Genomic DNA, 26554 nt, shown 5'->3' with positions numbered 1-26554 from the left:
AACCATCAGGAAACACAGTGAAGCATCCTGACTGCAGTAATGAGGAACACTCAGTGCAGGTTAGCTACAACGTGTAGCCACTGTTCTATTACCTTCCTTCCAGAACTTTCAGAAAATGAACCCAAAAAAGTGACATTCCTAGGATGACAAAATGTTGTGGAAGAATGCAGAAAATAATTCTCTGCTCCATCCCTACTGTGCAGACTCCATCCTTGGTCAACATGCACAGGCAATCCACTGCACTGCAGCTGCACTTCACCGTGAGTTGCAGAGACAGAACAAAGCCTGTGGCACAAACACAACTCTTCCCTTATGCACAGGAACAGCGGAAAACCCTTCAATCTCACCTAGAGACGGAGCCATTGTTGCCATGGGATTGGTGGGATCAAGCTGGAATCCACCCATCATGAACTGTGCGTCTGAGGAAGTGCTATCCATCTTCAGGTTCGGAAGGTTCATGTTCTGCGCCAGGTAGTACTGGTACAGCTCAGCCTCGGCAGGGGATGGCAGGCTACCGAGGCCCAGGTGCCGGTTGTGTTGGATCTGGGACATGTTTTGCTGAAGCAGCATCATGTTGTGCATGTGCTTCTCACTGGTCATGTGAATACGAAGGTTTCTGGCTACGTTGGTCTCATAGTCGCACACCTCACACCGCCACGTGGGTTTGGTTTTTGGTTTGGTGGGGGAGGGGGCCCCACAGGTGCTGCCAATGTTTGCGGCCGCAGCGGCCGCGGCTGCTGCAGCCGCTGCTGCCGCCCCAGCGGTGTGGCTGAAGACTTGCTCTCCCCCTCCGTTCTGCAGGTTTTGCATGTTGTTGAGATGCTTGTCAGACTGCATATGAATACTGAGGTTGCCTTTGGTAGTAGTGGAGTAGTTACAGACCTCGCAGCGGAAGGGCTTGTAACCACAGGTGTAGCTCTCACCCCGTGCCAGCCGTGGGTGCGGCTGCCCACTTTTGCAGTAGACACAGGAGCCCCCCGGCTCAGGATGTTTCTCCTTCATGTGCGCCTCAAGCGTCTGCTGGTACTTGTAGTGCCAATTGCACTTGGGACACTTGAGTGTCTTACATGAGTTGCGAGAATGCATCATAGTCATGTGGCCACCCAGCGACCGCGAGGAGCCCAGGACCGTGTCACACTTTGGGCACTCCACGCCACTCCCCGAGGGGCACTCCCCACCCCCAAGTTCACAGAGGGGGCCAGCATGCTGGTGATGGGAGATGTAGCTCCCGTCCTCGCCCTCTGTGCTCTCATTTGGTTCTGGTGCTGTGGCATTGTCTTTATTGGCACTTTCATCGATAAAGTCCAGCCTCCTGCTGCCCTCTGCCACATTGGCTCCGCCGCCCTCACTGTTAAAGCTTAAGTGATTCCTCCTGTTTGCACCATCAAAGACAAAGGAAGAAGCAGAATTAGAACTAGTAGAAGCTGTGCCCCGTGACAGGGTCTGGAGCACGTTAGGCATTAAGGGAGAGTTAGAAATGCTTTGGTTTGAGAGAGCAAGGTCCTTTTTGCTGCTGCTGCTGCTGCTGCTGCCGCTGCCACCACCTGCCACAGCCCCAGGGTCCTCCTGGGGCCTGTCCTCCAGTTCATCCTCCAACTCACTTGGAAACAGTCCTTTGCAACCCTCATCATCCTCGTCTTCTTCCTCTTCCTCCTCCTCCTCTTCCTCCTCCTCCTCCTCCACCTCCTCTTCTTCCTCCTCCTCCACTTCTTCGACAGGCTCCGCCTTCTCCGAGAGGCTGTCCTGGTCGCCCCCCTCTTGCTTCTCCCCCTCTGCCACCCCAGGGTCCTTCCCCTCAGAGGATTTGGTGGGACTGGAAGCCAGCGGGCCCAGGGGGACTGAGGTAATTGGAGTCTTCAGAGCCGAGCTGGTCAGCCCACCCAGGTTGAGGAGCGCACCAGAGGCCAGGACGCCTGAAGGCGGCGGCGGCTCCGCTCCACCGGCTGGCCCGGCCTGCAGGGCCTGCTCGCCTTCCATGCGAATGCCACTGAATTTACCATAAAAACTGTGTCCAGGGCCTATGAGGTTAGCTGTGGAAACGAGAGGGTGCTGAAAGGTTTTGTTTTTTGGTTCCAGAAAGCTGACGAGAGGTTCCTTGTCTTTGCCTATCCCTTGGATGATAGCGGAGATGTTCTTATTGCTAAGAATTTTCCGCTCCTCCTCACTCAGAGTCATTCGGTGGTCGTGCACCGCGTGGGTCACGAACGAGCGGACATACCCAAAGGAGAGCTTGCACAAGAAACACATCAGGATGGGCTTCCTCTTGCCATAGAGCACAAAGCCATCGAATTTGGACAGGTCCACATTGTTGGGAACATCTTTGGATACGCAGGAGCTTTTGGCAGAACCATCGCTGTTCAGGTAATCCTTGTTGCTTTTGTGTCGCACATCGAAGACGCGGAAGCTGTGCAGGACGGGGCTGATGCCCGCCAGGGCTGAGGTATTCGGGAAGGTCTGGTCTGAGCCCTCAAACCACTTCCCGAAGGATGAGGCTATGTGGAAGGTGTTGATGATCTGTGGGTAGACGGGGGCGGTGCCGGAGGGCTCCCCCTGCTTGGAGAGAGAGTTCGGGAGCAGCGAGGGGAGAGCCCCACTGCCGCAGGCGGCCCCACTCTGCACCAGCTGGCTGAGGCTCTCCACGATGTAGGCCGAGCCGTCCGGCTGGTAGACAATCTCGCCGGCCAGGTTCTCCACATCGCTCTCCTCGTCCCCGTCCTCACTGCTCTCACTCCCGCTCTCCCCCCTCAGTGGTGGGGGTGGGCGGGCGCTGGTGCAGCGGTGCTCCATGTAGCTCTGCAGGCCGGCAAAGGAGGCCGCGCACTGCCCGCAGCTCACCTCCTTGCTGGCGGGCTCGGCGCCGGGGCCGGCCGCAGCGCTGCTCTCGGGGACGCGCTCAGGGAAAGGGACCCTCAGGCTGTCCAGGGGGCCGCGGCTCTCCGCCGCAGGCTGCTCCATGCTGCCGGCCGTGTCGGGAAGGTGGGCACTGTTGAGATCAGTCCATTGCTGGTGCTGAGGGATGCCGCACCCATTGTCCTTCCCAGGGATGACGGGCGAGTCACAGCCTTCCATGGCAGGGCCGGCACGGAGCGCTCATTGCACCCGGTACGGCTGGGACCTGCAGGCAGGGAGAGAGGAAGAGAGGTGGGTGAGTCAGAGAGAAGTTCCACAAGGATCGCACCACAAATGCCATGGATGTCCTGCTCTTCGGGATCGCGGGGAATGGAACGAGAACTGGTGCCCCAGAAGAGCTCTGGGGACAGAAGGCCTGGTGTGGGATGCTAATGCAACCACAGGAAACGAGCGATAGAAAATAACAGGCGCTTGCCCCCACCATGCTCCTGTAGTCACAGGTGGGAGCAGGAAAGGCAAGAGGATGATCAAAGAGACCTGGAGGTGTGCAGAACCCCTCAGTCCTTCCCTGGGGGTGATGGGCAGGCTGCAGGAGCTGCACTGACAACCCCAACGCCTTCAACCTCAGAGAGATCTTCAAAACAAGTTATGGAAAAGTTTCTGAGAAAAACTGAGTTGGGATGCTACGAAAGAACAGCTTTAAAACTTTGTAAAAGTTATTCTCCCTTATCTGTGGCTTCCTAACTCAAGATGCCGTTGTTTTGGGGCAGTTCCCCTCTGTTAGCAGCTCTGGGAGCACAGCTAACATCCCCAGCTCAGCCGCACACACAGACCTCTGTGGCAGGTCATGAGACCCAGAGAAACTCTCAAGAATTTCAGTCACAGCATTTAGTATGCACAGGAGATTTAATTGCTGTGCTCTGGACAGAGTTTAAAAGGAGAGACGTCAGGAGAGAAACCAAACAGGAAATTCCAGATCCGACAAGGGGTCCATCCTTAAGACTGGAAAGTGGTCAGCTCCACACGCCCCAGGAGGCTCCCAGAGATCCTGCAGGGCATGGTGGGTGCACAGACCGCCTCACTCAAGCCTCCAGACACAGACAATGTGAGTCGAGAAGGACAGCCACCCTCCCGCTATTGCTCCTCCACCAAAAACAAGACCTGCAGAGCTCCCTCAGCCAGAAGCTGCTGAGCACAGGCTGCACACCCAATGTCACAGCTCCACTTGCTGCACCCTATCATTGCCTCCTGAGCTGGAGCCCTAATGGAGCCTGGGCAGAACGCCTTCCTAGAGTTAACTGTGAGATTAGGTCCCCAAAAATGCTACTGCTGTGAGCTGGAGCCCAGTAATGCAGACCATGGATCAACAAGAGATTGTGAAGAGGAACACTGTAATTCTGTTTCCAAAAGGTTCAGTTGTCTCAGGTGCTGTTTTGCTTACCTTAGCTAACATGATGCTCTGACACTGCCCTGCAACAGCTTTTGCTCTCCCACTGAAAACTTGTCCTTCACTACCAGCTTGCTTTAAACCGATCCCAGATTCTTCTGCACTGAGGCTGTGTATTAATGTTCCCCCAACATGACACATCCCCTCCACCTCACTGCTACCTTCTGCCTTGAGGACAGTGATCCAAATCAAACCAAAACAAATTCATATTGGGTGAAAAACTGAGTAAAGCCAAACTCCATAAGCCTTGTGTTTCTGCCAGGAACACGGACAGGAGTACCCATGCAGACTTCAAAACAATGTGGATAAAGAGCACCTTGCTTTCAAAACACCCAGACAAAACAACACACAGTTTGCCAGCCTGGACAAGCAAGTCTGTTGTGTCAGAAAAGCAGAAATTAAAAATAAAATAAAAATCATCATTAAGCAGACAGCAGAACTGCAAAGAACAGCAAGCTCCCCAGGAACACGCGCAGATGTGACACAACGTGAACCTGAGCATCTGCAGTACCAAGAACTCTCGATTGGCAGAAGACGCCTGACTGACAGCGGGGCCAAAAGGGCCAGCAGGGCTGGTGGGGCGGGAGGGTTAACAGCCTGATTGCAAAATCAATGTCATAAATGCTTGGTAAGTTACAGGAACATGCGGGAAGAGGAGGCCGCGATTGATAAAGGACTGCGGCTTTGATGCTGCACTGGGGACTTGTTTATTGACAAGAAAGCCGATCTCTTCTCCCAGCCAGGCCAGGCCAGGCAAACCTGCAAGCGCTTACCAATTAATTGGTGGGCTTTGCTGCCGTGGGTGGCTTTGACGTGTCTCCCCCTACTGCAGGTTAACCAGTGCAGGAGGTGTGTGGCTGTGGGGGATCAGCACGCAGCCGTCGGCAGGTGCAGCACAGCCCCACAGCAGAGCCCCATACGCAGCCCTGCACCTCCTGCCCATCATTTCATCTCCAGAGCTACTCCCAGGGAGCAGCGCCGCAGGAGAAGGCACAGATTTATTTCCATTCACTTGTGGACCCTAGATATTATCGGTTTCTCTGAACTGAACTCAGTTTTTAAGCAAACCAAGATTTGAGCAGCAGCACAATGTTGTCAGCTTGCTGTCACAGGCTCTGCCTCCCGCCTGTCCCCAGGCCATCCCCAGCTGACCCAGACAGACAGCAGAGCGCTGAGGACAGCCCCGACCCACACGCTGCGTGCCCCCCGCCCGCCTCATGCTGTTTATCAGCCAGTCAATAAGAAAAGGTAGTTCTTACTTAAGGAGGCAGAAGTCAACTCGTCAGGTCGATCAGCACTCTGTCTGTAAACACGGTTTCCCGTAAAATCAATGAACTCCAGTTACAGAGAGAGCAGCCTGAGCGCCGCAGACTCCCCATGCTCCTGTGCCGGGCAGTGGGGAGGGCTCTCCCTCAGTCCCGGCTCGACCCCACACCACATGGCTGCCCCCAGTCCCACATGGCTTCATGGCCTGCAGGCAGCCTGCCGGGCCTGATCTGTACCTGCAGCCCCCCCACAGCGGGCTGGGGTCCGGCGGATGGCACTCCATAGGCAGGCTGCAGCGAACAGGGCTCCAGGGCAGGGCAGCAGACACGGCACTGTAGGGTCCCACAGCTGGACGGCCCTGTGCCCCAATGCCCCACGCTGTCACCAGGCGCTGCTTCCAACCACGGCTGCTTCGCTGGCAGCCATGCTCTGACAGGAGGCAGAGCGACCCCACGCTGCCCTCGGCTCCCCCAGCCCCATCAGCCCCATCTCCCTGCACACACCACAAATGCCATCTTTCAGCCATGCTGCAGCTCAGGGCGGCCCCGCGCTCCCCCCGGGCGGTGGTGGAGGGAGACGGCGGGAGGAGGGGTTCCTGCTGTTGCCCAGGCTTCCCGAGAATTAAATATGAACAGCCGTGCTGTGTAATTTTAAATTGTTAATTAGCACAGGGTTAATTAGGCGGCCCTTTCACAAGAGGCTGTTTGGCAGTAAACCAAGACTGGAAGCAATGAGGAAGGAGGAAAACAAAAGGAGAAAGAGACAGTGAGAAACTGTTCCCTCTGCTAATGACCCACATGGCACCATGAAAAAAGGGTGCTGAGGACAGGGAAAAGATACAAGCAGATGCATTACATCCACGGCCATTACCCTGGAAGACACCCAGGCGGCCCCCCCTGCTCTTCCCACAGCACACAGCGCTGCCACGAGCGGCCGCAGCACACAGCTCCCTGATCCCAGGCTTTGTGCTGGGGCTGCACAGAGGACGTGGCTCACACAAGCACAGCCAGCAACTGGGCCCGAGCGCTTCCTGATCTAGAAGGCTGCGCAGTGGCCTCTAAACTTTGTAAATACACGCCTACCTGTTGTGCCAACAGCCACTCCATAAATCAATACCACACGCACAGGCTGAGACCGCCCTGGATCAGCTCTGGCGCAGGTGCTGCTGATTTGCAAGAGAACAGGAAAGAGACGGAGAGAAGAGGACAAAGAAAGCACAAGGGTGAAGGTGGGCTTGGAAGCCCTGCACACCCCTCCTCAGCCTTTGGAAACATCCTCAGAGGGACACGGCATGGCAGGGTGCTCATCTCAGAGCATCGTTAAGGTTGGAAAAGACCTCCACAATCACCAAGTTCACCAGCCCATCACCTCCATGCCCACTGACCCAGCCACGTCTCACTGAGATGCACCAGGCTCGGGAATGGAGAACAGAACCTCGGGTTGCTCCTCGGGCAAGAGCAAGGCAGTCACCCAATATGCCTGGAGTGTGACATGAACCCGGTACATCAAAGCCTCCCGTGTCACTTCCCAGCACCTGACATGCCACAAAGCACTCTCATAACACGCAGAAAACCACATATGGAAAAACACGATGAAAATCATTACTTAGGATCAAGAATTCAAAAGTTAAGGAAGAACAGAATGTATGTCGTTGCCAAAGCAACTTTAATTTTGCTCCACTATGCATATGGATTATGATACTGTCTAATTACATGATCACACATTGCCTCACTTAGCAAGCAGGATGCTCACATATGAGGGTAAGATAAAGTTGCACAAGCGTGTTGTCACTGTATGAGGTTTATACAGTAGCTGTTATCACATAAATCTGTGGGAAGTCACTTCCTAGAATAGAAAGATCTTTTGAAAGTTCCCAAGCAACACGAGCTGCATACTCAAGCCTTGCAGAACACACAGATCGCTTCAATTCCTGGTTTGACAAAATACTTTATCTTCTAACAAACATAAGATATGCATTCCAGCCCTTTCCCATTCATTAAGGTGCCAGAAAGATTGGCAGATGTTATTACGACAAAGAGAAATGCTGAGGATTCTGTAACAGGAAGTGAATTATTCGGATAAAATGATACACATGAGCCAAAATTTATCCGTAACAGTGAATGCAGATGCACAGCATGTTGAGTGCTCTCTAGTTACAGGTTTCCATCCACCGTATCTGCATCCTAAGATTCTTCTTATGCAACTTCTAGGAAGACAAATGAAAATAATGATATTTATTTGCAGAGTTCAATTTAAAAATAACTTCCACGGCAAGTTGTGTTTTGGCGGATCACAGGGGAGCTGCCTCATCAGCAAATGTGGTTTGCTGAGCATCCGTACTCAGGTGTCTGTGCTGCCAAGTCCTGAACAAGCTCTCTATCTGGCCTTCTTCCTCTTCTCAGCTTTAACTCTACCTACTCAAATGGTTTAAGCCCAGCTTTGAAACTCCTGGAGTCTCTCTGCAGACACTGCTCAGTGCCAGACTGCTCTGTGCAGCACAGATGTGCCAACTCCACTGCAGCAGCAGGAGAACTAGGAAACCCGGCATGCCTGCTGTGGGACAGAGGATCCAACCAGCAGTGACCCACAGGTTCCATCACACACTGACAAGAGTCCGGGGGCTGCAAGTCCTCACCAACCAGTTCACTACTGTGCTGATGCCACGAGTTCACTGGCTTCTGAGGGATGCAGGCTGGCCTAGATGGGACAAGGGTCCCAAAGAGGCTGAGGTAGGACACAGAGGCTGGCAGGAAGGGAAGCTCCATCAGGCACCTCCAATGGTCAGGATGGCCCTCAGCCTGCAGGATGGCTGCACGGAGGGATCATGGCCAGCGGCCAGCAGCTCCGAGACCGGCACTGACAGCACGACCAGCACTGCACTGCATACACTCATTAGCAGGGCACAAAGCACAAGCAGCCTTACACCAGGCTCACATGCAAAGGCACAGCAAGTTCCTCAGATCTTCACAGGATCATTAGCATAAACAGCTTTTCAAGCAGCGGGAAGCAAAGGAAACGCTGAACAAAACAGGGCTGAAAGCAGTAGGGCTCAAGCACTTGGCATGAAACTATGAGAAAGGGTCTCCTTGAGAAGGTGAACCTTCCACATTATCCACATTTTTTTCTCTGTCCTTCACACCAGCTGAAGTTGAGCCAACGAGTGCACTGCAAGATGCAGATTGCTTTTCAGAAGGCATTTTGTTATGAACTATTATTCCAAGTTTGCTGATCCCTTTGAGCCAGCTACTGTACTACACACAAAAATATTTATATAATCGTCAACCCACTGCCATTGAGAACAGAGTAAATCCAGAGGAGTGCCAGAGTGCTTCAAGGGAGCAGCTGGGGAAAAGCGCGCTCGTTCCTCCAGAGATGCTCTTTGCAGTGAAAGTATTTCGTGGCAGAGGTGAACTAGCTGAGGTCGCAGTTCTCTCTACAAAACAAAGCAAATCACCACTCAGTTTATCAGTGATGTGTTGTTCACATGCTCCCAGGACAGGCAGCTTGCTTTCATGTCCTGCAGGAACCTCCCTCCTCTGTGTCAGCAGCAGAAGCTTCAAATTTTGTTTCAAAACATTGCACATTCCTTGATTCTTCAGTTTGCGCAATTCGCTCACTCCTTTGCTCTAAAACCCCAATGTTTCTTGTCAAACCTGGCTTCCACCCTCTGTTGCAGCATAAAGGACTACACTCACATCTGGTACCCATTTTCAGTGCAGTGTTACAGGCCAAACTCTGAAAGCAACCAAGCAGCACTTGGGCCGAGCTGCTCCGCTCAGCTGCTGTCTCCACAGTTACTCCAGTCCCATGTTTTGGGAAAGGGTCCCACTCTTTCTCCCTTGTGCCAGAACTGATGCTTGCCATTCCTCCCTCTCCATTTTTTACCTTCATAGTGAGTTCAACGAGAGCTGCCACAGATCCCTGGGGCCACTTCTGCCTCACCATGAATGGCAGCAACATCCAGCAGGGCCATATGCTACACAGCATCTACACGCAACTAACCCACAGAGATGCCCTGCATTGTTTGGAGTTTCAAACACCACCACGACACCATCTCTGACACATTTGTCTGTACTTACACCACCAGATCACTGTTCTCTGTTCCAAGAAAGTGTAGCATTTATAGCGAGACTACAGGATGCAAACCACAGCAATGACTCCTGAAAGTGAGAAATTCCAGCTGGCTTTTGCGGCTTTGCTGATGGTTCATCCATTCCTTCTTCCAGTTACTGGATGTGCTGAGCAGTCCCACCCAATGAGAAACACATGGCACATTTGCACTGCTAAGGAGAGCCAGCTCCTACAAACCACGGCAGCCAAGGCTCAACCAGCCCCGCAACAAGACTCCAAAAGCAGACGCAGCCAACCTCACATGGCCCCACTCGGAAGGCGAACGCGGTGCCGTCAGGCAGCACTCCCTGAGCGGGGCTCCTCAGTACAGTCTGCAGCCTTGCATGCCTAGAGAAGAAGTCCTGCCAACGCTCCTTCCTTTCGGCTGATTTACCCAAACAACACATGTGTTCCAGAGCAGTGTCAAGGGCCAAACAGAGGGTAAGAGTTAGATTCCTATGTCATGCAGATCTCCTCTGCCAGGGCTCAGATCCAGTCCTTGTTAGGAAACAGACGCTGCCTGGTCCCAGGCACAGCCGCTCCTTCCCACCCTTTGGGGAAGCCTGTGGTGCTGCACAAGCAGAGCATGCTCAGCGGCAGGATCTCATCAGCATGAGCTCATCTGGTTACCATTCTGCTACTGAGACAAACACCGAGATCTGTTAGTTCTGAATTACACACCAGTGGTGCAAAGCCACGCTGCAGAGGTCACAAGCACATGTGCTCCAATCTGCTACCAGTGTTTGGCACGGAGTTACCTTGCTGGAAGGGAATCTTTGAAAATAAATGAATGAAGAGAACCCTGAAACCCTGGTAGAGAAATCTGCCAGATGCTTGGGAAATGGGCTTCCCAAGTAGGCTACATGTAAGGCAAATTTAGTAGAACTGAGAGGGTTCCCACAAACAGAGCACCTGAAAACTCACCCACTTACAAAACACAGCCCTGCTATAAACTCCAGACGCAGTACTTTGTTATTTAGGTATTTCTTTACCTGGGCAAAATAAACACTTCTGATTGCAGCAACCAGGAGCCAATAACTACATGCCACTCAACAGGCTCAAAGTCTCAAGTTCATGCTCTCTTGGTTCGCAGCAGGCAGCTGCTCTATCCCTGTAACACTTCAGAGCAAACAGATCTCTCGTGAAAGTTTAACTATCTCACAAAGGAGAACTGACACCGATTCAGATAAATACAGGTTTCAAAGCACATGCCCAGCAGATCTGTACAGACTCCCATACCCAGATACAACTGCATCCCAGCACACCTACATAGCATCAGGCATCTTCAGAGCCGTCACTTCGGAGGTGGGGAAGGGACTTCCTACATGTGCTTCCGGGGACCTCCAGGACTGAAAGTGTTACTTTGCTGCTTACCCTCTTGCTAATTGTGGGTTTTATTTTTATTTCCTATTACCCTCCTGCTCTCCTGATGAGATTATCTTACTGGAACTGACACAGTTGGAGGCTGTAGCCATACGCGGAGCCTCTCAGGAGGCAATGCAATTTTATTTTCATTGATCAGAAATCAGCAGGGCAGTAAATGATGGGAAATTCCATTAGGAGAAATACTGGGCCACGAGACTGAGCTATCTAGGTATGCCCAAATCCCACAAAGTCCTATCTCAGAGTCCCATCTGGATCCCAACACTCATCTTTCTTCCTCCCCAGACGGATAAACTACTACTAACCTGCTGTTCTGAATCGCCGACCGCTCTGCTGGAAGTTGAGGCAATGCTGTCAAAACAGCCCCAAGGGTTCACTTAGTTGAAACGAAAGACTTTGGTACACACAACAGTGTTTAGCTTTCCCAGCTCAGCCTTGCTGGCTGCTGTGGGATCAATGGGGTTTTATGAGCAAATGCCCTATTCCACAGCCAGCAGCCAGCACTGCTCGCTCACGTCAGGCAGGTGCTAGATGTGCCTACACACCACTGCATTACTCAGCTCTCAGGTGGTCCCAGGAAAAGCCAAGGGATGTCCTGGACTCTGGCAAACACTGAGCCTTCACTACAGAAAGGACATTTCTTCAGGGACAGAAACCTCAGGGCACACACTACTTTGGTAAAACCCCTTCTGACAAAGCACTACTGAATACTGTCATGAGCCCACACGGACACGAGTGCAAACTGAGAACCACATTCCAATCCTATTTTAAAATACCACGCATACAGAATTTTCACATTCCATTTCACATTTCTGGATTAAAATTACAGTTACAGAACTCCCAACAAAAGCCCTCTTTGATCTCACTGGCTCTTTCCTTCCTGCTGACGGACAGGTTGCGTCCGAGCCCCTCAGCTCCCGCGGCACCAGCACAGCACGGGTTAACAGGAGCTGACCGCAGCACAGTTGTTAAGGTAATCAATACCAGTGAGATACTAAAGCAGCATAAGCCACATTATTGATTGCCAAGCAGATGATAAAACTGTTTATTATGATAATTGCAGGGTGCCTGCAAGATGCTTCTAGTGCTGTCTTGAGCTTTTTACAAAAATAAGCATTGCCAGGGGACAGGCTGCTGTCTGCAGACCTCCTGAACCTGGTTAAAGTCCTCCTCTCCACTGTGCCAAAGCAGAAATGCTGAGCTACCTGCGGCTCCAGGCTTGGATGCAGAAGGTCTCATTTCCAGAGACAGCCCCTGAGCATCATGCATACACCCAACGCCTGCTCGTGCTCCAACATGCACAGACCTGCTCTCGCAGTTCTCTTGAGCAATGTCTTCCATGGAAGGAGAGAGAGACCAAAACTTCACTTTTCAGGTTTCCTGATTAGATGAAAATCAAAACTCTTCTATTTCCCACTCTACTTCCCACTTTCTTCAATCTTTCAATTGCTTTTTCTCCTCACCCAACACTTTCTCCAGTTTATTTACATCCTTGCTAAAAAGTGAAATAGAATTCTTCTCTCTAAGGCCAAAACTATCGCACAATACACTGAAAACTACTTCTCAGATGACCAAAATCCAGATATACCCGGCTCAGGGGATTCACCTCTGCAAAGCTGGCTGCACCTCATGGAAGATGACACAGCAGCTCATCATCCGGCCTCCAGGTGTCTGCATGATGAGCAGCTCGTCTGCCAGGATAAAGTGAGACAACATTCTGACTCCGAAGCCACCACAAATACCAAAAGTTCCTCTTGAGCTAAACACAGCAGCAGGCATTAACTGGCCTTCAGCAGACAAGCAAAATGCAAACTGCCAGATGGCATCCGCTCTAGCAAAAGCATCTCTTGCTTCAGGAACAGGAACGGAAACTATAACATAACTGGGCTACACGTTAACACTACTGTCAAATCACAGCTTAAAATGACTTCTAACAAGGCCTGAAGCTCCAGGGTTCTGTCAGCAGCTCTACGGGAACTAATTATGAAATACAGGTCCCATTATCTCCCAGTATGGACAAAGCTGTGACAGCTATGTTGTTGTATGAGCCCAAAGGACCATATGCTACGGACTGCACAGTGCTTGGTGCAGAGCTCTGCTATTCTGGCTGGCTGCTTTCAGGCCATTTGGGTCACGTTCTCCAGGTAATTACAGTCTACATTTGCAAAATAAACGTTACGCCAGTCAAGGCAGTTTGACTGCCCCAAACCTGCATCACATCAACAACGGTGCTTCTGCCTGATGCTCCAGCCCATCTTCCTCTTATCCTCTCCCCAGGGCACTGGGATGACCTCCCTGCTCCCCAGAACCCCCTCATTCCCCGTTTCCCCACCCCAGCCCTTTTCCTCCACTCCCTCCTTTATAAAGATTGGTGAAAGTTTGCACTTCTCCACCTTGCTCGCAGAGTAGGTAAAAGGCTCATGGCAGAACTGGTAACGTGCTCAAAGCTGCCACTTGGTGAGCAAGCAGCTTGCAGCACACAGACACTGCTCCAGACAGCAGCAACATGGCCACAAGCTGCTGAAAGCTGTCCCACATTACCCGAAAACACTGCTGACAGGCCATCAAACTCAGCACCAAGGGCTAGAAGGGCCAGTGCTGCTCCCTCAGGCTCCCATCAGTAATTCTGAAGATAAAACAAGACCAAAACAAACCTTTATATTTAGAATCCAAGGAATGGGAGAAGACATTCCTCCCTACCGCTCTTTGGAGGACCAACCACCGCCATTCCCTTCCTTCCAGGCCCAGGAAGAGCAGAACAGCTGATGAGCAGCCAGCACCCAGCAGCGTCAGCCTCTCCAGGACAATTCATTCTTTGTTCTGCTTAGGAAAGCCACCACTATCTACAGCCAACCCCTGCTCCACACCTGCCCACAGTTACAAGCCCTCTGAAAGCCACTTCTCCATTTGAAGCACAACATGTGCAGCTCAGCTCCCTGTGTCATGCATCTTGGTCTGTGACCATCCTCAGCCACAGCCCCAGCTGCACCCAACTGCTGGCCAATCCAAGGCACTGCCCATGAGCCTGGGCCCTGCAGGCCCTTCCTGTGCAGGGAGCCATGCACCAGCGGCCACACTCAGCAGGACGGGCCGGACCCCTGTTCAACAGCAGCATCTTTCCAGTTCTTCATAAACCACAGCTGACAAGAAACAAAGCAGCTCCAAGCAATGGGGCTTTCATCAGTGCAAAGCACGCTGCTCCCAGCACGGCCCCAGCACTGATACAGAAACCCACTGAGATCAGGGCTGTGGAGCGCTCAGCTCAGCTCTGCTGTGCACCAACCATCACTTGCCCTTCCCTACAGGCCCGGCCGGGGCAGCCCCCTCCCAGCTCCCCCCACCATTCCCCTGCAGTGACCCCCATGTGGACAGTGCTGCACAACGTCCCAGACACAGCGCGTGGATGTGGGCTGTGCTCTGCCTGCAGAGGAGCCAGGGACAGCAGAGCAGCGTCCCAGCACCACTCACTTTTCTCGAAAACATCTGTTTTCATTATCAGTATTGCTTTTAATTAGCACTTAATTAATTAGCCTTAAGCCCTCACACAGCTGGAGGAAAATTCTGCTCCTAAACGAACAATTAATAGGTGCACTACGGGAATTTCTTCTCATCTTCAGCAGTGTGTTTCTCAGCAGAGCCTGCCCGGTGCGCAGCTCATCCCTGGGCACCTGAGCCTGCACAGCACACACACGCAGCCTGCGCAGCCCGCGCAGCCTCTGTCACCCAGCGCCCGCTCAGCACTAATGGCAATGCAGCCCCAGCCCGAAGGATGGAACCGCAGCACTGCTGACAGCAGGACCCTGCACTGTGCTGAGCCACCGCTATTGCTCAGCCGGTCCCTGAGGAGGTCAGACAACTCAATGCCCCCTGGCCTGTGGAAAGGCCCTGACAGTTCAGTTTGAGAGTTCGGGCAAAGCACAGTCCAAAAAGAAAGAGCTCTATGAAATACACGAGAAAACAGGTCCATCTGTAGCACAAGTACCAGAAATAGGGTCTCTGGATCAAGTGTTTCTTCTCACGACCAGAACCAAGACCATTCACAGGAGCAGCCCCGGCACACTGCCTCAGCCACTCCTGAGAAAGCAAAAAGATGGGGAAGATGAAGGAAGCAAACACTTGCAGTGTCCAATGAGCCCAGATACCAATCAGACCACAAAGCACCTAGGGGGAAAAAAGGAAACACGCAGCAATTAATTCTTGGCTTCTTGTTCTAGCTGTAGGCAAGGGAAGGTGCACGGCGGAGGAGCCTGCAACACGTGGAGCTGGGACCTGCTCCAACAGCCCAGGGGCGACAGCGCTGGCTCCCAACATGGGAAACCCAGGGCGGCTCTCCAGCAGGTGAGGGCTGGGGCGGCTCCCTGGGGAGGGAACAGCGTCGGCATCATTTCTTCTGACTGTCCTGGGGCAGCCCACAAGGCGAGGAGTCCCTTAAAGAGAGAATGAGGGCAGGCTACAAAATAAACCCAGTTCCTGCTACTGAGCTTCAGCTGGAAACTGAAATAGAAGTGAAGCGTCAGCGAAGTACAAATAATTTCTCACTCTTAAAAGAATTTCTCAAAGAATAAAAATGAAAAAAAAAAAAAAAAGCAGGTGGGAAGGAAATAAACCTGTTCAACAACTGAACTAATGTATACACTGGTATAAACAAAGGAAGGAGCTGGAAGAGAAGGACGTGAGAAATCTCCCACTTCTACACAAGCATTCAACAGGAGGCTTAAAATGCAGTTTCTCTTTCCAAATATAGCTTGTTTCTCTCTCTTTGCAAAGTTCAGATAGATACACAAAACTCTTGCATAAATCATACTCAGCTGCTAGCTGCGCTGCTGTGCTGCAGGGAGAATGTCAGACCATGTACAGTGACCATGATCAGCTCTTCCAAAGTCGGCAGAAGTCAGACAAGCCACCTTTATGAAACAGAAGATTAAAAAAAACAACAAACCTCTGTCATAAAATAGTCTGGAACAACGCACACCTTCAGACTTGTCACTTCATTATTACACCCCAACAAAGTTCTTTCCAACACCTCCCCATAAAACACTTGTAACAGAAGGAACTCACTCAGCCCAGAGAAGCTCAGCCCCATGCTGCAGTCTGGCAGCCACCCCCTGGGAGCCAAGCAAGAGAAGAACACATCTGCCACATCTTTTCCTTTCTTTCTGTTTCCTTCCCCTAGCAGAGGGGCAGTCACAGCACATATCAGGAGCCAAATCCTCCCCGTAACACCACAACCGAGAGGACAAGACTTCGGTGAGAGCCTTCAGAGATGGGCAGAAGTGCAACAACATCCAGCAATGTGCCTCTGACCTTGCAGGCAACAAGTTCCAGAACCCAGACACAGAGACTGCCAAAAACCCTCACCCCATCGCACAGGGCATCTCCTTCCAGCTTCCTTCTGCTCGCTCTGCCCAGCACAAGGCAGAGGTATCAGCTTCACCAGTCAAAGAACGAATTAATTTACAACACAACTCTCTAATTTACAAACTCTCCTTCTCACCCCACACACACCTTCCCTACCAGGCAGGGAGAACCAGCAGGCAACCTGCCACGTTCTTGCAGGCCACATCTTAACCACTTGGATAAGTGAGGATAGGGGGAGAGCCTTCAGGAAGCTGAGCGAGAGAAAGCGAGGCCTGAAGGAATCATTAGATCATCCCGTCTGGCGCCCTGCATGTCAAGAGCTAAAAGGCTGTGGCTCTTTGTCAGCTATCCGCTGAGATGATCAGTTTGGGAGGCTGGGAAGTAGTCTGCTCACTTGTTCATACACTTGTAGGGGTCCATCTATCAATGGAAATAGGAAATACTTTCCAAAAGCCACATAATTACAGGTACGGTCCTGCTAAAATGCTGAGGACTTTATTGATTACTTTCCTGTTACAAAGAAGGATTAAAATAATAATAATAGATGCGTGTTTACATTATTTATACGAATGAAAATGATGAGACAGTGCACAAGCCATTCCCAGGCCCAGAAGCCGTGGTCTGAGCAGCCATTCTCCCCAGGAACTGACTCACAACAGCAGTAATGAAGGATCCTTGTGACCTCAGCCAAGAACAACATGCAGGTACAACACAGCTGGGACCTCCAGGAACCCTCCCCTCGTACTTCTGTGCATGTCCATGCCAGGAGTTGCACAAAAACAAAGCACTATTAGATGGCACAACAAATGGCAGCGCTCATCTTTTACCTTAGCAGCATCATTCCTACTCTGCAGAAAGTACCACTTACAGGGATAATGACGTCCTCTGTCTGCTTAGAAAACAAACCAACCAAACTTACTTTTTCTGTATTGAATATTTCTACTAAAGATCCCTTCATGGGTCACTTCCTGAGCTCAGCACTTCTCCAGGCAGCGTGTTCCTGCACTTTCCACTGCAGGAGGTGAACAGCTGAGCAGACCACAGGTGTAACAACGGAGCAGCGGGTGCTCTCCCCACCTTCAGCACAGGCCACACATGTCAGCAAACAGCCCCGGGCAGCTCTGAACGCAGCACTGCAGTGTCACTGTGCGCCCTCCTAAAGCAGGAGCTCTCCACTCTGGAGAAATGCAGTAAGCAAAGGCCAGTGGTTTACTCAAGTCTACACAAACATCAGTGAAATTGAACACAAGCCTCCAGCACCAAAACTGCACAACATCCCTCTCTGCTGAGCTTCTTCCCTCGAGGTGCTCTGCTAACAGCAGTGTGCTGCCTGCCTGGGAACAATGTCTCCAGGAAAGCCGAACCCTGCACATCCTCTGCTTGCACGGTGGTAACCTGCTGCTGACACACAGACCAGCAGAACCATCCTGATCACCCTGCCCCAGTGTCCTTCTGTCCATCCTCAGCTTGATTCAAGTCCTTCCTTTTCAGTGAAACCAAGAGCCAAATCATAGCAAGAGTCACCTGGAGCCCAGCCAGCTTTGCATTTGATCTTCCAGCTCCAAGGGGACATAAAAACAGCATTCGAGTCTTTGGAACCAGTCCAACCCGTGACAGCAGCATCGGGTGCTGCCTCGGATGACGCAAATTTCTTTCCTGGGTCTCTGCAATCTGGGACAGCCATTCTGGGTCTCCATATCACACAATGCACCATCTCCTCAGGCCTCGACTGAATCTTTTCCTTACCCATAACTCCTAAAAGGATGCTATTAAGTTTAAGATGTTTTACCAACAACATTTCCTGAAGTCCATTACCTAATTTCTCTCCTGATGTGGACCATATTTTGCAACAGATAATTCTATGGATGATTCTCCAACCTACTTTAAAATATCTCTGGTAGAAACAGCATAGAGTAGCATTGAAAAATACAGCTGGGAACAAGAAATTCAATTAAAATTGAATTTTAACAGACCACAAAGTGGGAATGAGAAGGAAGATGAAAACTAACAACGCATGACTACTTTTTTCCCCCCAAGGACAACCATTGTTGAAAAAAACAAATCAGCGTGTCAGTATCTTGCATCCTGTGATGCACGGTACCCACAGAATGCAGGCACACCTGAGGCTGCTGGGGGTTTCTGGCTTAGCTGGGTATTTGGGTGCAGGAGCAGACCCTGCCCCTCCTGCTGCTCACACCATGCACAGCACACACCAGCAGCGCAGCCAGGGCTGGAGGAGGCTCTGTGAGTTTGCACATAGGGAAGTAATGAGCACCACCAGAGGACCTCTACAAACACTAACCTTAATGGCAGAATGGGATCTGCTGACACATGGGAACACAACCAACACAGCAGAAGACCAAAACATTACACACAAGAGTTGTGATCTGGGGACCAGAACACCAAAAAAGGATCTAAACTCAGGAGTGTAATATGAAAAATAGGAATTTCTGCACTAAACTCAGGGTTTACCAGTAAGGAACTACAGATGTGGAGACAGACTATTGTGCTTGGCATGACGGCAGAACCAGCAACGCAGCACAGCTCTGAAAAAGGCAAAAAGTGATCTCAGGATACTGATCCGGGTGTTCCTAAACAGAGCAGCACGTTAAGGCCACTGCAGGACCTGTGCTGGAATTGCCTGCACAGCTGTGGCCACATCGCAGCAGAAACAGCTTCAGCTGCAGCAGGTGCAGCGGGCAGCCTGCAGCACGGCACAGGGGCGGCTGCAGCACTGGAGCACACAGCCATACAGCCATGTGCTGTGCCCGAGCTGCATGAGGTGACTGAGCCCCGCGCTGCCTGGGAGCAGCTGTGTGCAGGTGTGCACATGTGTGCAGGAGACTGTGCACAGTGAGGAGGCAGGTCAGGAACTCCTCCAGTGGAAGCAGCACGGCTGCAAGCCACGTCCGAGCAAGGAAGTCACTGCATCAATATTTAGAGACAAACGCCTGCTCCAGCAGTGGAAGGAGGGAGTCTTAATGACCCAGCGTTAGTGCTTCCAAGAACAGGTAACTCAGGCAACCCGAAATACACAGGAGATCTGTTCTGGCAGATTTACATTTCCACTCAAGGTACCTTTCATTGACAGAGCAGCCTTCAGCCCTGAATGCTTCTGCTCCAGCAAAGCTCCCAGCTCCCATGGACACAGCAGCCCAGGGTTAAAGAGTGTTCAGAGGAAAGCACGCAGTGAGGGGACGTGCAGCACTGGGCACAGTGTGAGCCCCAAACAGCAACCACGGTGTAACGCCCCATAGAACTGACCAGGAACTACTTCTCTGCTTTCTCTAAGCTGAGCTGCTGGGTGATGTCAGTGTGGCAGCCATGGCGCAGGGCTCAGGCCACACTACCACAACTGCAACACCAGTTCATTGGTTTATACGTTAACTTTCCTACTTTCCCTTGTTTATTTCTTTTGCTGGGAGATAAGTGATTGTGTTGTTTATTACGCAACTGTTTGTCAGTTAATATTTGTGTTCCAGCGAGGCAAGGACCAGATAACGGCCCGCTCAGCGCTGCTCTCCATTGCAGACAGAGGGCTGTGCTCCACTTGCAGGGAGCTGCCATCGGCCCCTGGCTCTGTCCCACACAGCACACACACGACCACGGCCCTTCAGGTCCAGCTCCGCTCCTTCTGGCTCCAACTTCTCCTACTGCAACATGAGAATAATGGCCGCAATTTCTTCTGGCAGCAGCCAGAACTAAAAGGATTAATCTGTTACATCTCTGTAAAAGTACTTCAATAATTAAGAGGAGCAACTGCTGAACAAGATTAGCAACAGACTAGAACAAAATACAACAAGCAACAGGGGCCTCTGCAGAAGCACACACTGCAGCACCACACCTCCTGTGGCTGTGCAGCATCCCACAGCGCTCCTGCTCCTTCACCCCTCCGCTGCCATGCAGAGGGCATCTGATGTTTGTTGTCTCCTCTACATTCTCCTCACTGATTCACGCTGATGAAGGAAGGGAGCACTGCTGGAGTGCTCTACTGCTGCTCAGGAGGTCCCGAGGACTCCCTTGCTGTTCCCCCAGTCCCCAGGATGGGCACTTGCTGCAGGACACTGCAATGTGGCTGGGCCACGCAGGTGTGAGGGGCAGCACGGCTCAGCTGCAGGGCAGCGTGCACAGATCAGGCAGCAGGTCAATGCCTGAGCAGCAGCTGGCAGAGTGATGTGATTCACCATGTGCAGTGTGGGTGCAGAGCAACGCACAGAGCCCACCCGACCGGCACTGCCCACCTGAGCCCTGTCCTCAACCCGCCACACTGCACTGTGCCCTGCAGGCTGCCCCAACCCAACCCAGTGCAGTGAGGGCCCTGCGCTGTGCAGGCAGTTCTGAGCCCTCAGGAGCAGCCCCAGCAGCCCCAAGTGACCACGCACACTGCACTGCATGCTGCTGAGTATATTTAAAACATGACCTGCAATATGACCTAAATTTTGCTTCTACAAAATGGAAATCATAGCTCTGAGTGCCTTCCTCAGGCATCAGGGTTGCTTTGTTGCCTGCTCTATGTAGGACACAGGTTTTCTTCTCCCAGAAGGTTTGGGCAAACAAATGGAATACAAAGGGAATGGTGCACCAAAGGGCAATGCCACGGCGGGACAGGAGGAATGTTGCTTTATCTTTCTGGAATGGGCAGAATTGTTTGCCAGGAAGCACATCTGAGCAGCAAGAGCCACAGTCAGAGAACTGAGAGTTGCAGTGCCAACATCAGTGCCTGAACAACCCCCCCCTTATGACTTCTGCCCTCAGAAAGGGCCCAGCAGAACAGGAGCAGCCACAGCCCTGGGGCTGAACACCCCCACGAAGCAGCACCTGCTTCTCCCCATTCCCTTTCAAGCTGTCGTGTATCGATGCTCCAGCTCTGTTTGCATCCCTTGCTTTCTCCTCTGCATGTTATTCTCCATTGAAGGGAGTTGGCTCTTCAGAAAGTTATCCTGGAAATTATTTTCCTGAACAGTATTTGGCAGCAAACAATTGTGGGAGGATGCAAGAAGGGCCATCACAGCCAAATGGATGTGCCAGTCCCAAAAAGAGAGAAGCAAAACAAGAAGAATCCATCCTAAAGGCCTCACATGCTTCAGGTTTTCAGGATGTGGAACAGAAGGACCACGATACCCACGTTCTCTCTTCTTCACCGAATATGTGCAAGAAAATGAAGTGCTTTTGCACAGAGTTAATTCCACCAGCTTCCCAAAGTAATAGTTTCCCACTGCTCCACAGGAAGGTCTGTACCTGCCAGCAAAGCAGAGCGAGGCACGATCGGGTTCTTCTCTCCCCACCGCTGGGTGTGCTGGGAGCACCAGCATCACTCATTCCCTCACACCTGCATCTCTGCAGCCGGGGAAGGAGCAGGTGTTAAGGAGAGCCCAACAGTGGCTTAGCAGGAGCTGCACCTCTGGGAATGGATTCGATGTCAAGTGTCAGCAAGTAAATTGCTATTGGCTTCTCAATAAGCAGCAGTAGTGAGCTAAGTGTTTCCCTGTGTTGTGCAGGCTCTCTCCGACTCAATACAGCAGTATTGACAGCACAATCACAGAGTAATCCAGGCTCCGCTAATATCTCAGCACTTCCTCATTGAAAATACACTTTCCACTTGGACATCAGCCCATTAGCACAGGCTGAGCCATAAGCGTCTCCCCCGGCCCACGAGGATGCGCAGCTCACGGCCCCAGCTGCTGCCCAGAGCGCAGCCGAGATCACAGAGAAGGGGCTCTTGTTCCAATGAGAAGTCACCAATGGAAACAGGATGAAAGGTAATCAGAAAGTCTTTACAACTCAAATCTCTGTAGATTCTGAAAAATTGGTATTTCCTTGCCAGACAACAGAAGTTCATTCAGGGAATTAACTCTCCTCTTGCCCCTTACCCTCCACCTGTCATCCTTCCTCACTATCTTATCTCTAAACTAAGCCCATAGATTCCTCCAGGCAGAACCCTCTCCTTTCATCCACTGAAAGCCAGAGACCTGCTCCCCCACCACGGAAATCCCGACATCCAGCTCCCACCTGAGGGGCACAGTAACGCTCCTCTGCTGGCAGAGACACCACGTGAGGGACACGATGCTGCGAGTCCTTTGGATGCCTTCACCCAGAGAAACCCCTCGGGCTCTCCCATAGCTGCAGCCACACCACAAAACGTGCATTATCCCTGTAACAGATGCATTAAAGATCTAAGTAACACCCAGGGCCCTGCAGGTTCCCCAGGAAGCTCTCAGAACAGTCTGCCATGAGCAGCCACTGCCCTGAGTGGGGACATCCCAACCCTTTTGCTGGGGGACAAGAGCCTTCACATCACTTTGAGCCACAGTACTAAAAATCACCAGTTATTTGGGTATGGAGAAGAGACAGAGATAGAGGAAAATACATGAAAGATGTCAGGCCAAGTTAAATACATGTATGTCAAGAACATGGAAGAGATGTTAACTGCCTGTACCGCGTGCTTCTTGGTTAACCTATTACAACCTTCCCGATTAGTTCAGCAATGCAGATCACCTTTAACTAAATAGCAGAAACAACAGTGCTCACTTCGGAAACCAACAACACAAAGATGAGAGCAGGAAATGAAAAGCAGGAGAAATGCCTGCAGAGGGGCCCTCCCTGCCTATGCCAACGGCCCAGGAGCTGTGGGGAGCATCAGCACGCAGAACCCAATGGCATGCAGAACCCAATGGAACGCAGAGCCCAATGGCACACAGAGCCCAATGACACACAGAACCCAATGGCACGCAGAACCCAATGGCACGCAGAGCCCAATGGCACGCAGAACACAATGGCACACAGAGCCCTGTGACACACAGAACACAATGGCAGGCAAGGCCTGGGCAGCAGCATGCGCAGTGCTCAGTGCTCACAGCGCGGCTGGTGCAGGCACGCGGCCCTGCGTTCTCCACATTCAGAAGTTGCATTCATGTGGAAAGCTGGTGCCCCACAGCAAACAGCAAAGAGAGGGGCCTGCAGAATGGACAGATACATTCGCTTTAGCTTTAATCCATTTTGGTTACATTAACAGCGAACCCAGCAGAACTGGCGGTGAGGAAAGCCAACACAAAGCACAGCCCCTCCTGGGGACCACCCCAGGGACTTCACCACCAGCACTGCTGTAAGAACTGGGTTAATCCAAGTGTGCCTTCCTGCTCTGCAGCACAGCCTGAGGTGCCCGGCACACTGCCACACCTTGAACCCAAACGATTCCCCACGTCCCTGTGAGGAGCATCTTCTGCTCACCAGCCCTGCAGAGCACCAGCACAGCAGTGAGCTCCGAGTCACAGCACCCTGCAGCTGGAGCTTGTGCTGCTGGCAGGAAGGCTGTGCATCTGCAGCCAGATGGGGAGCAGATTTCTGGAGAGGAAAAGGTTAATGCTGCTCCAGCCGGCGATCTGATAAATGGCTCTGCAGAAAGCAGGTTCTCTCACTTTGAGATATGATGTCACTAACCTTTATTGATCCACAATCAGAGAACTTTGCTTATCTCTCTCCTGTGATATGCTGCCCTCCTGTACTCAACTAGTGTTTAATACACTGCTGGGCATCTTGCACTCTTTACAGCTCACACTGCCCCTCCACCAGGGACAGTATTTTACGGCAGTGCCAGCCCGGCCAACCTGCGGGATGAGGCACCACGTGCACAGCAAACCCCACAGCTACCGCAGCCCCAGGGCCTGCAGTGCAGACCTCAGCCAGCACCCAAGGGAGCACCGTGCCCTCACAGAAGGTGCTGCTCCTGCCTTTAGCCCTGCATGGCAGCACAGCCTTTACCACAGGCCTGCACCAGGCCCGGTGATTTGCTGCACACACACAAGCAGTTCCTGGAGAATGGCCTGACAGTCAGGAGGCAAAGTCTGTAAGTGGAACAATTACATCAGCTGTGTGCAGTGATGGGCAGAGAGGATCCTCAGAGACCCCCGCAGCGTGGGGGCATGTACAGCATGTTTCTGCAAGGTAACTCACAAACGCCTACGAGCTACTGATGCGCACTTTTGGGTTTTATTCTTCCAGGGGAAAAGTCTGTGCCTCAATGGGGGCAAACCAATGAAAACCCCACACAGCTGGAGCTGCTTGGGACAGCAAAGGGACCACTGAGCCACCACCACGAGTGGTGGGAGACTGGGAACCCCGAGAGGGTGAGCAGAAAGCAAAGAGATGGAGCAGAAGAAGACAGAGGTATTTAAATGCAGCGAGTGGTAAGAAGTACATCAGCTGCCCTCACCCCACAGCACCCAAATCAAAGCAACGCCACCGCGTGCAGGATGCGCTGCCAGCAGCCATCACCAAATGCAAGAGATGGCACAGGCAGATGGGGGGTGAGACGCGGTGACACGCTCCAAGGTTTGCTCTGAAGGTGACATGAACCTTTCTGTTTTTGTGGATAACTGCTCGAGTAAAGCTCTGGAAAAGAAATGACTGAGTAATGTGTTTTCCAATAAGCCATGACCTATTTTACTCACCAGCACCCCCCAAAAACCCAACCATCACGTACTGATGCAGGTTTCAGGTCAGGAGTTGGGGCATGTGAAGAAGCAGCGGCAGCTGGGACAGAAGGACACGCAGCTGCACTGTGGGCAAAAGCACTGCTCTGCTGCTGCCAGAGTCCTGCTCTAGGCCTTTATTTCTGGGGCTCTATAAATGTGCTGCTACACAGACAGGTCAGAAAAGAAAATTAGGAAGAAACATCTATTTTGCACAGGTCAAATTAACACAAATTACTGTTCTGATCCGGTCTGGTGATTCTTACATATTCAGACACGCACTGAACTTTCTTTTTTTTAATTAAAGGTCTTTCCAACCACGTGCTTCTTAAAATAGTAAATTACACCCTTCTCCGATCCACAGAAATAAATTGGAATGCTGCCCACATTACCAGCCTGGACAGAGAGCACAGAAATCCCAAACTTAGATTTCCTGCAAGTCAAGAGACATCTGGATTAGGGGTTTTGGACCGTGACCTGTTAATACTCCTGCTCAGTCGTTAAGTTCCCACACACAGCACCAAACAGTTCAGGACTCAAAGCAGCAGATCAGGGGCAACCGCTGAATCACACTCTGTTACTTCAACAGCTGAAATCACCACAGACCAGCCAGAAAAATGCTTTGGCGGACGCTGATCCTAAAAGCAAACCCTGATAAACACCAAGATGCTGCTAATGAACGTTCTTCATTCCGGTGCCACATAATATTTGCAACAGAAGTCATCCCGGGTTACTCCTCTGCTTCACGGAGAGGTGCAGAAGGCAGCACCCAACCTTCATCAACAGAAACACGCAGAAAAACCAGCTGAATTACCAGCCCATTACTGGCACCGCTTACAATGAGCGAGGACCAACCAGCTGCTGTGCAATGGGGTTCAGGTAGGAACACATCCCAAGGGCCAGAGCCAGCCTTGGCACCCTGCACAGCACTGGCTCCTGTGTGGCCCTCCCTGCACCTCCAGGACAGAGATCAGCACCCACTGAGGTAAGCGTTCAATGCCCTAAACAGCAGAGAATCCCAGTATCAGCCCCAACCCAGGGCACCGCCATCATCAGGGCGAGCAGGATTCAAGTGCGTCAAATAACAAAGCACAGTCAGTCAGCTGTAACCCTCGAGCAACTTTCAGTTGAGGTTCTGCTCAATACCAAAGATTTTCTGCAGCTTTCCCACTGCCACCACTCCAGTAATTCAATCATCTCTTCAAACCAGGGGAGGCAGCCTCGTGCCTCACAGCCTGGGACTCGTGCTTCACAGCCGCTGCTCGTCTTGTGCCAAGGCACCAGAAATTTAAAGAAAGAATTCAGCTGGTCCAACCGCTCAGATGTTTCCTCCACAGGGAAAAAAATAAATAAATAAAAAAGCCTTTGGTGTAAATATATCCCACAGCTCAGCATCTCCCCTCTGCTACGGACAGATCATGAGACTCAGCAGATCCCTGCCAAAACAGCAGTGTTTGGAACAGTTACAATTCTTAATGTACATCCTCTGCGATAACTTCACAACATCAGGAAAACACAATTCAACACAGCTGGCACAGAGGGGCCAGCAAAGGAACTTCATTTCTGGAGGACACGACTCTTAAACAGAAGCTGTTCCAAGGGACCGTCTCACCCAGCATCACCTACTGGTCCCCATCGCCGCGCTGCCAGAAAGCGAGTGAGCCACGAAGCC

At 51.7% G+C, this 26554-nt stretch overlaps 1 protein-coding gene and 1 long non-coding RNA gene across 4 annotated transcripts in view; one reads left to right on the top strand and one right to left on the bottom strand.

The window, feature by feature from the left end:
* Positions 1 to 26554, bottom strand: part of ZFHX3 (zinc finger homeobox 3) — a 146105-nt gene that overhangs the window by 88634 nt on the left and 30917 nt on the right. For all 3 annotated transcript variants that reach the window (XM_015874229.3, XM_015874231.3, XM_015874232.3), the window contains exon 2: positions 348 to 3115. In XM_015874229.3, coding sequence (XP_015729715.2) covers positions 348 to 3069 — 2722 coding nt within the window. In that variant the 5' untranslated portion in view covers positions 3070 to 3115. The remainder of the gene's footprint in view (positions 1 to 347; positions 3116 to 26554) is intronic.
* On the top strand, positions 24021 to 24814 carry LOC146760600 (uncharacterized). The gene is made up of 2 exons (XR_014947599.1): positions 24021 to 24257; positions 24413 to 24814. It is a non-coding gene; the product is annotated as an uncharacterized LOC146760600 (long non-coding RNA).

Source organism: Coturnix japonica, chromosome 6, assembly GCF_054131305.1.
Source record: "Coturnix japonica strain WE chromosome 6, WE-NBRP24, whole genome shotgun sequence".
NCBI classification, from domain to species: Eukaryota; Metazoa; Chordata; class Aves; order Galliformes; family Phasianidae; genus Coturnix; species Coturnix japonica.
This window is presented reverse-complemented; position numbering and strand designations above follow the sequence as displayed.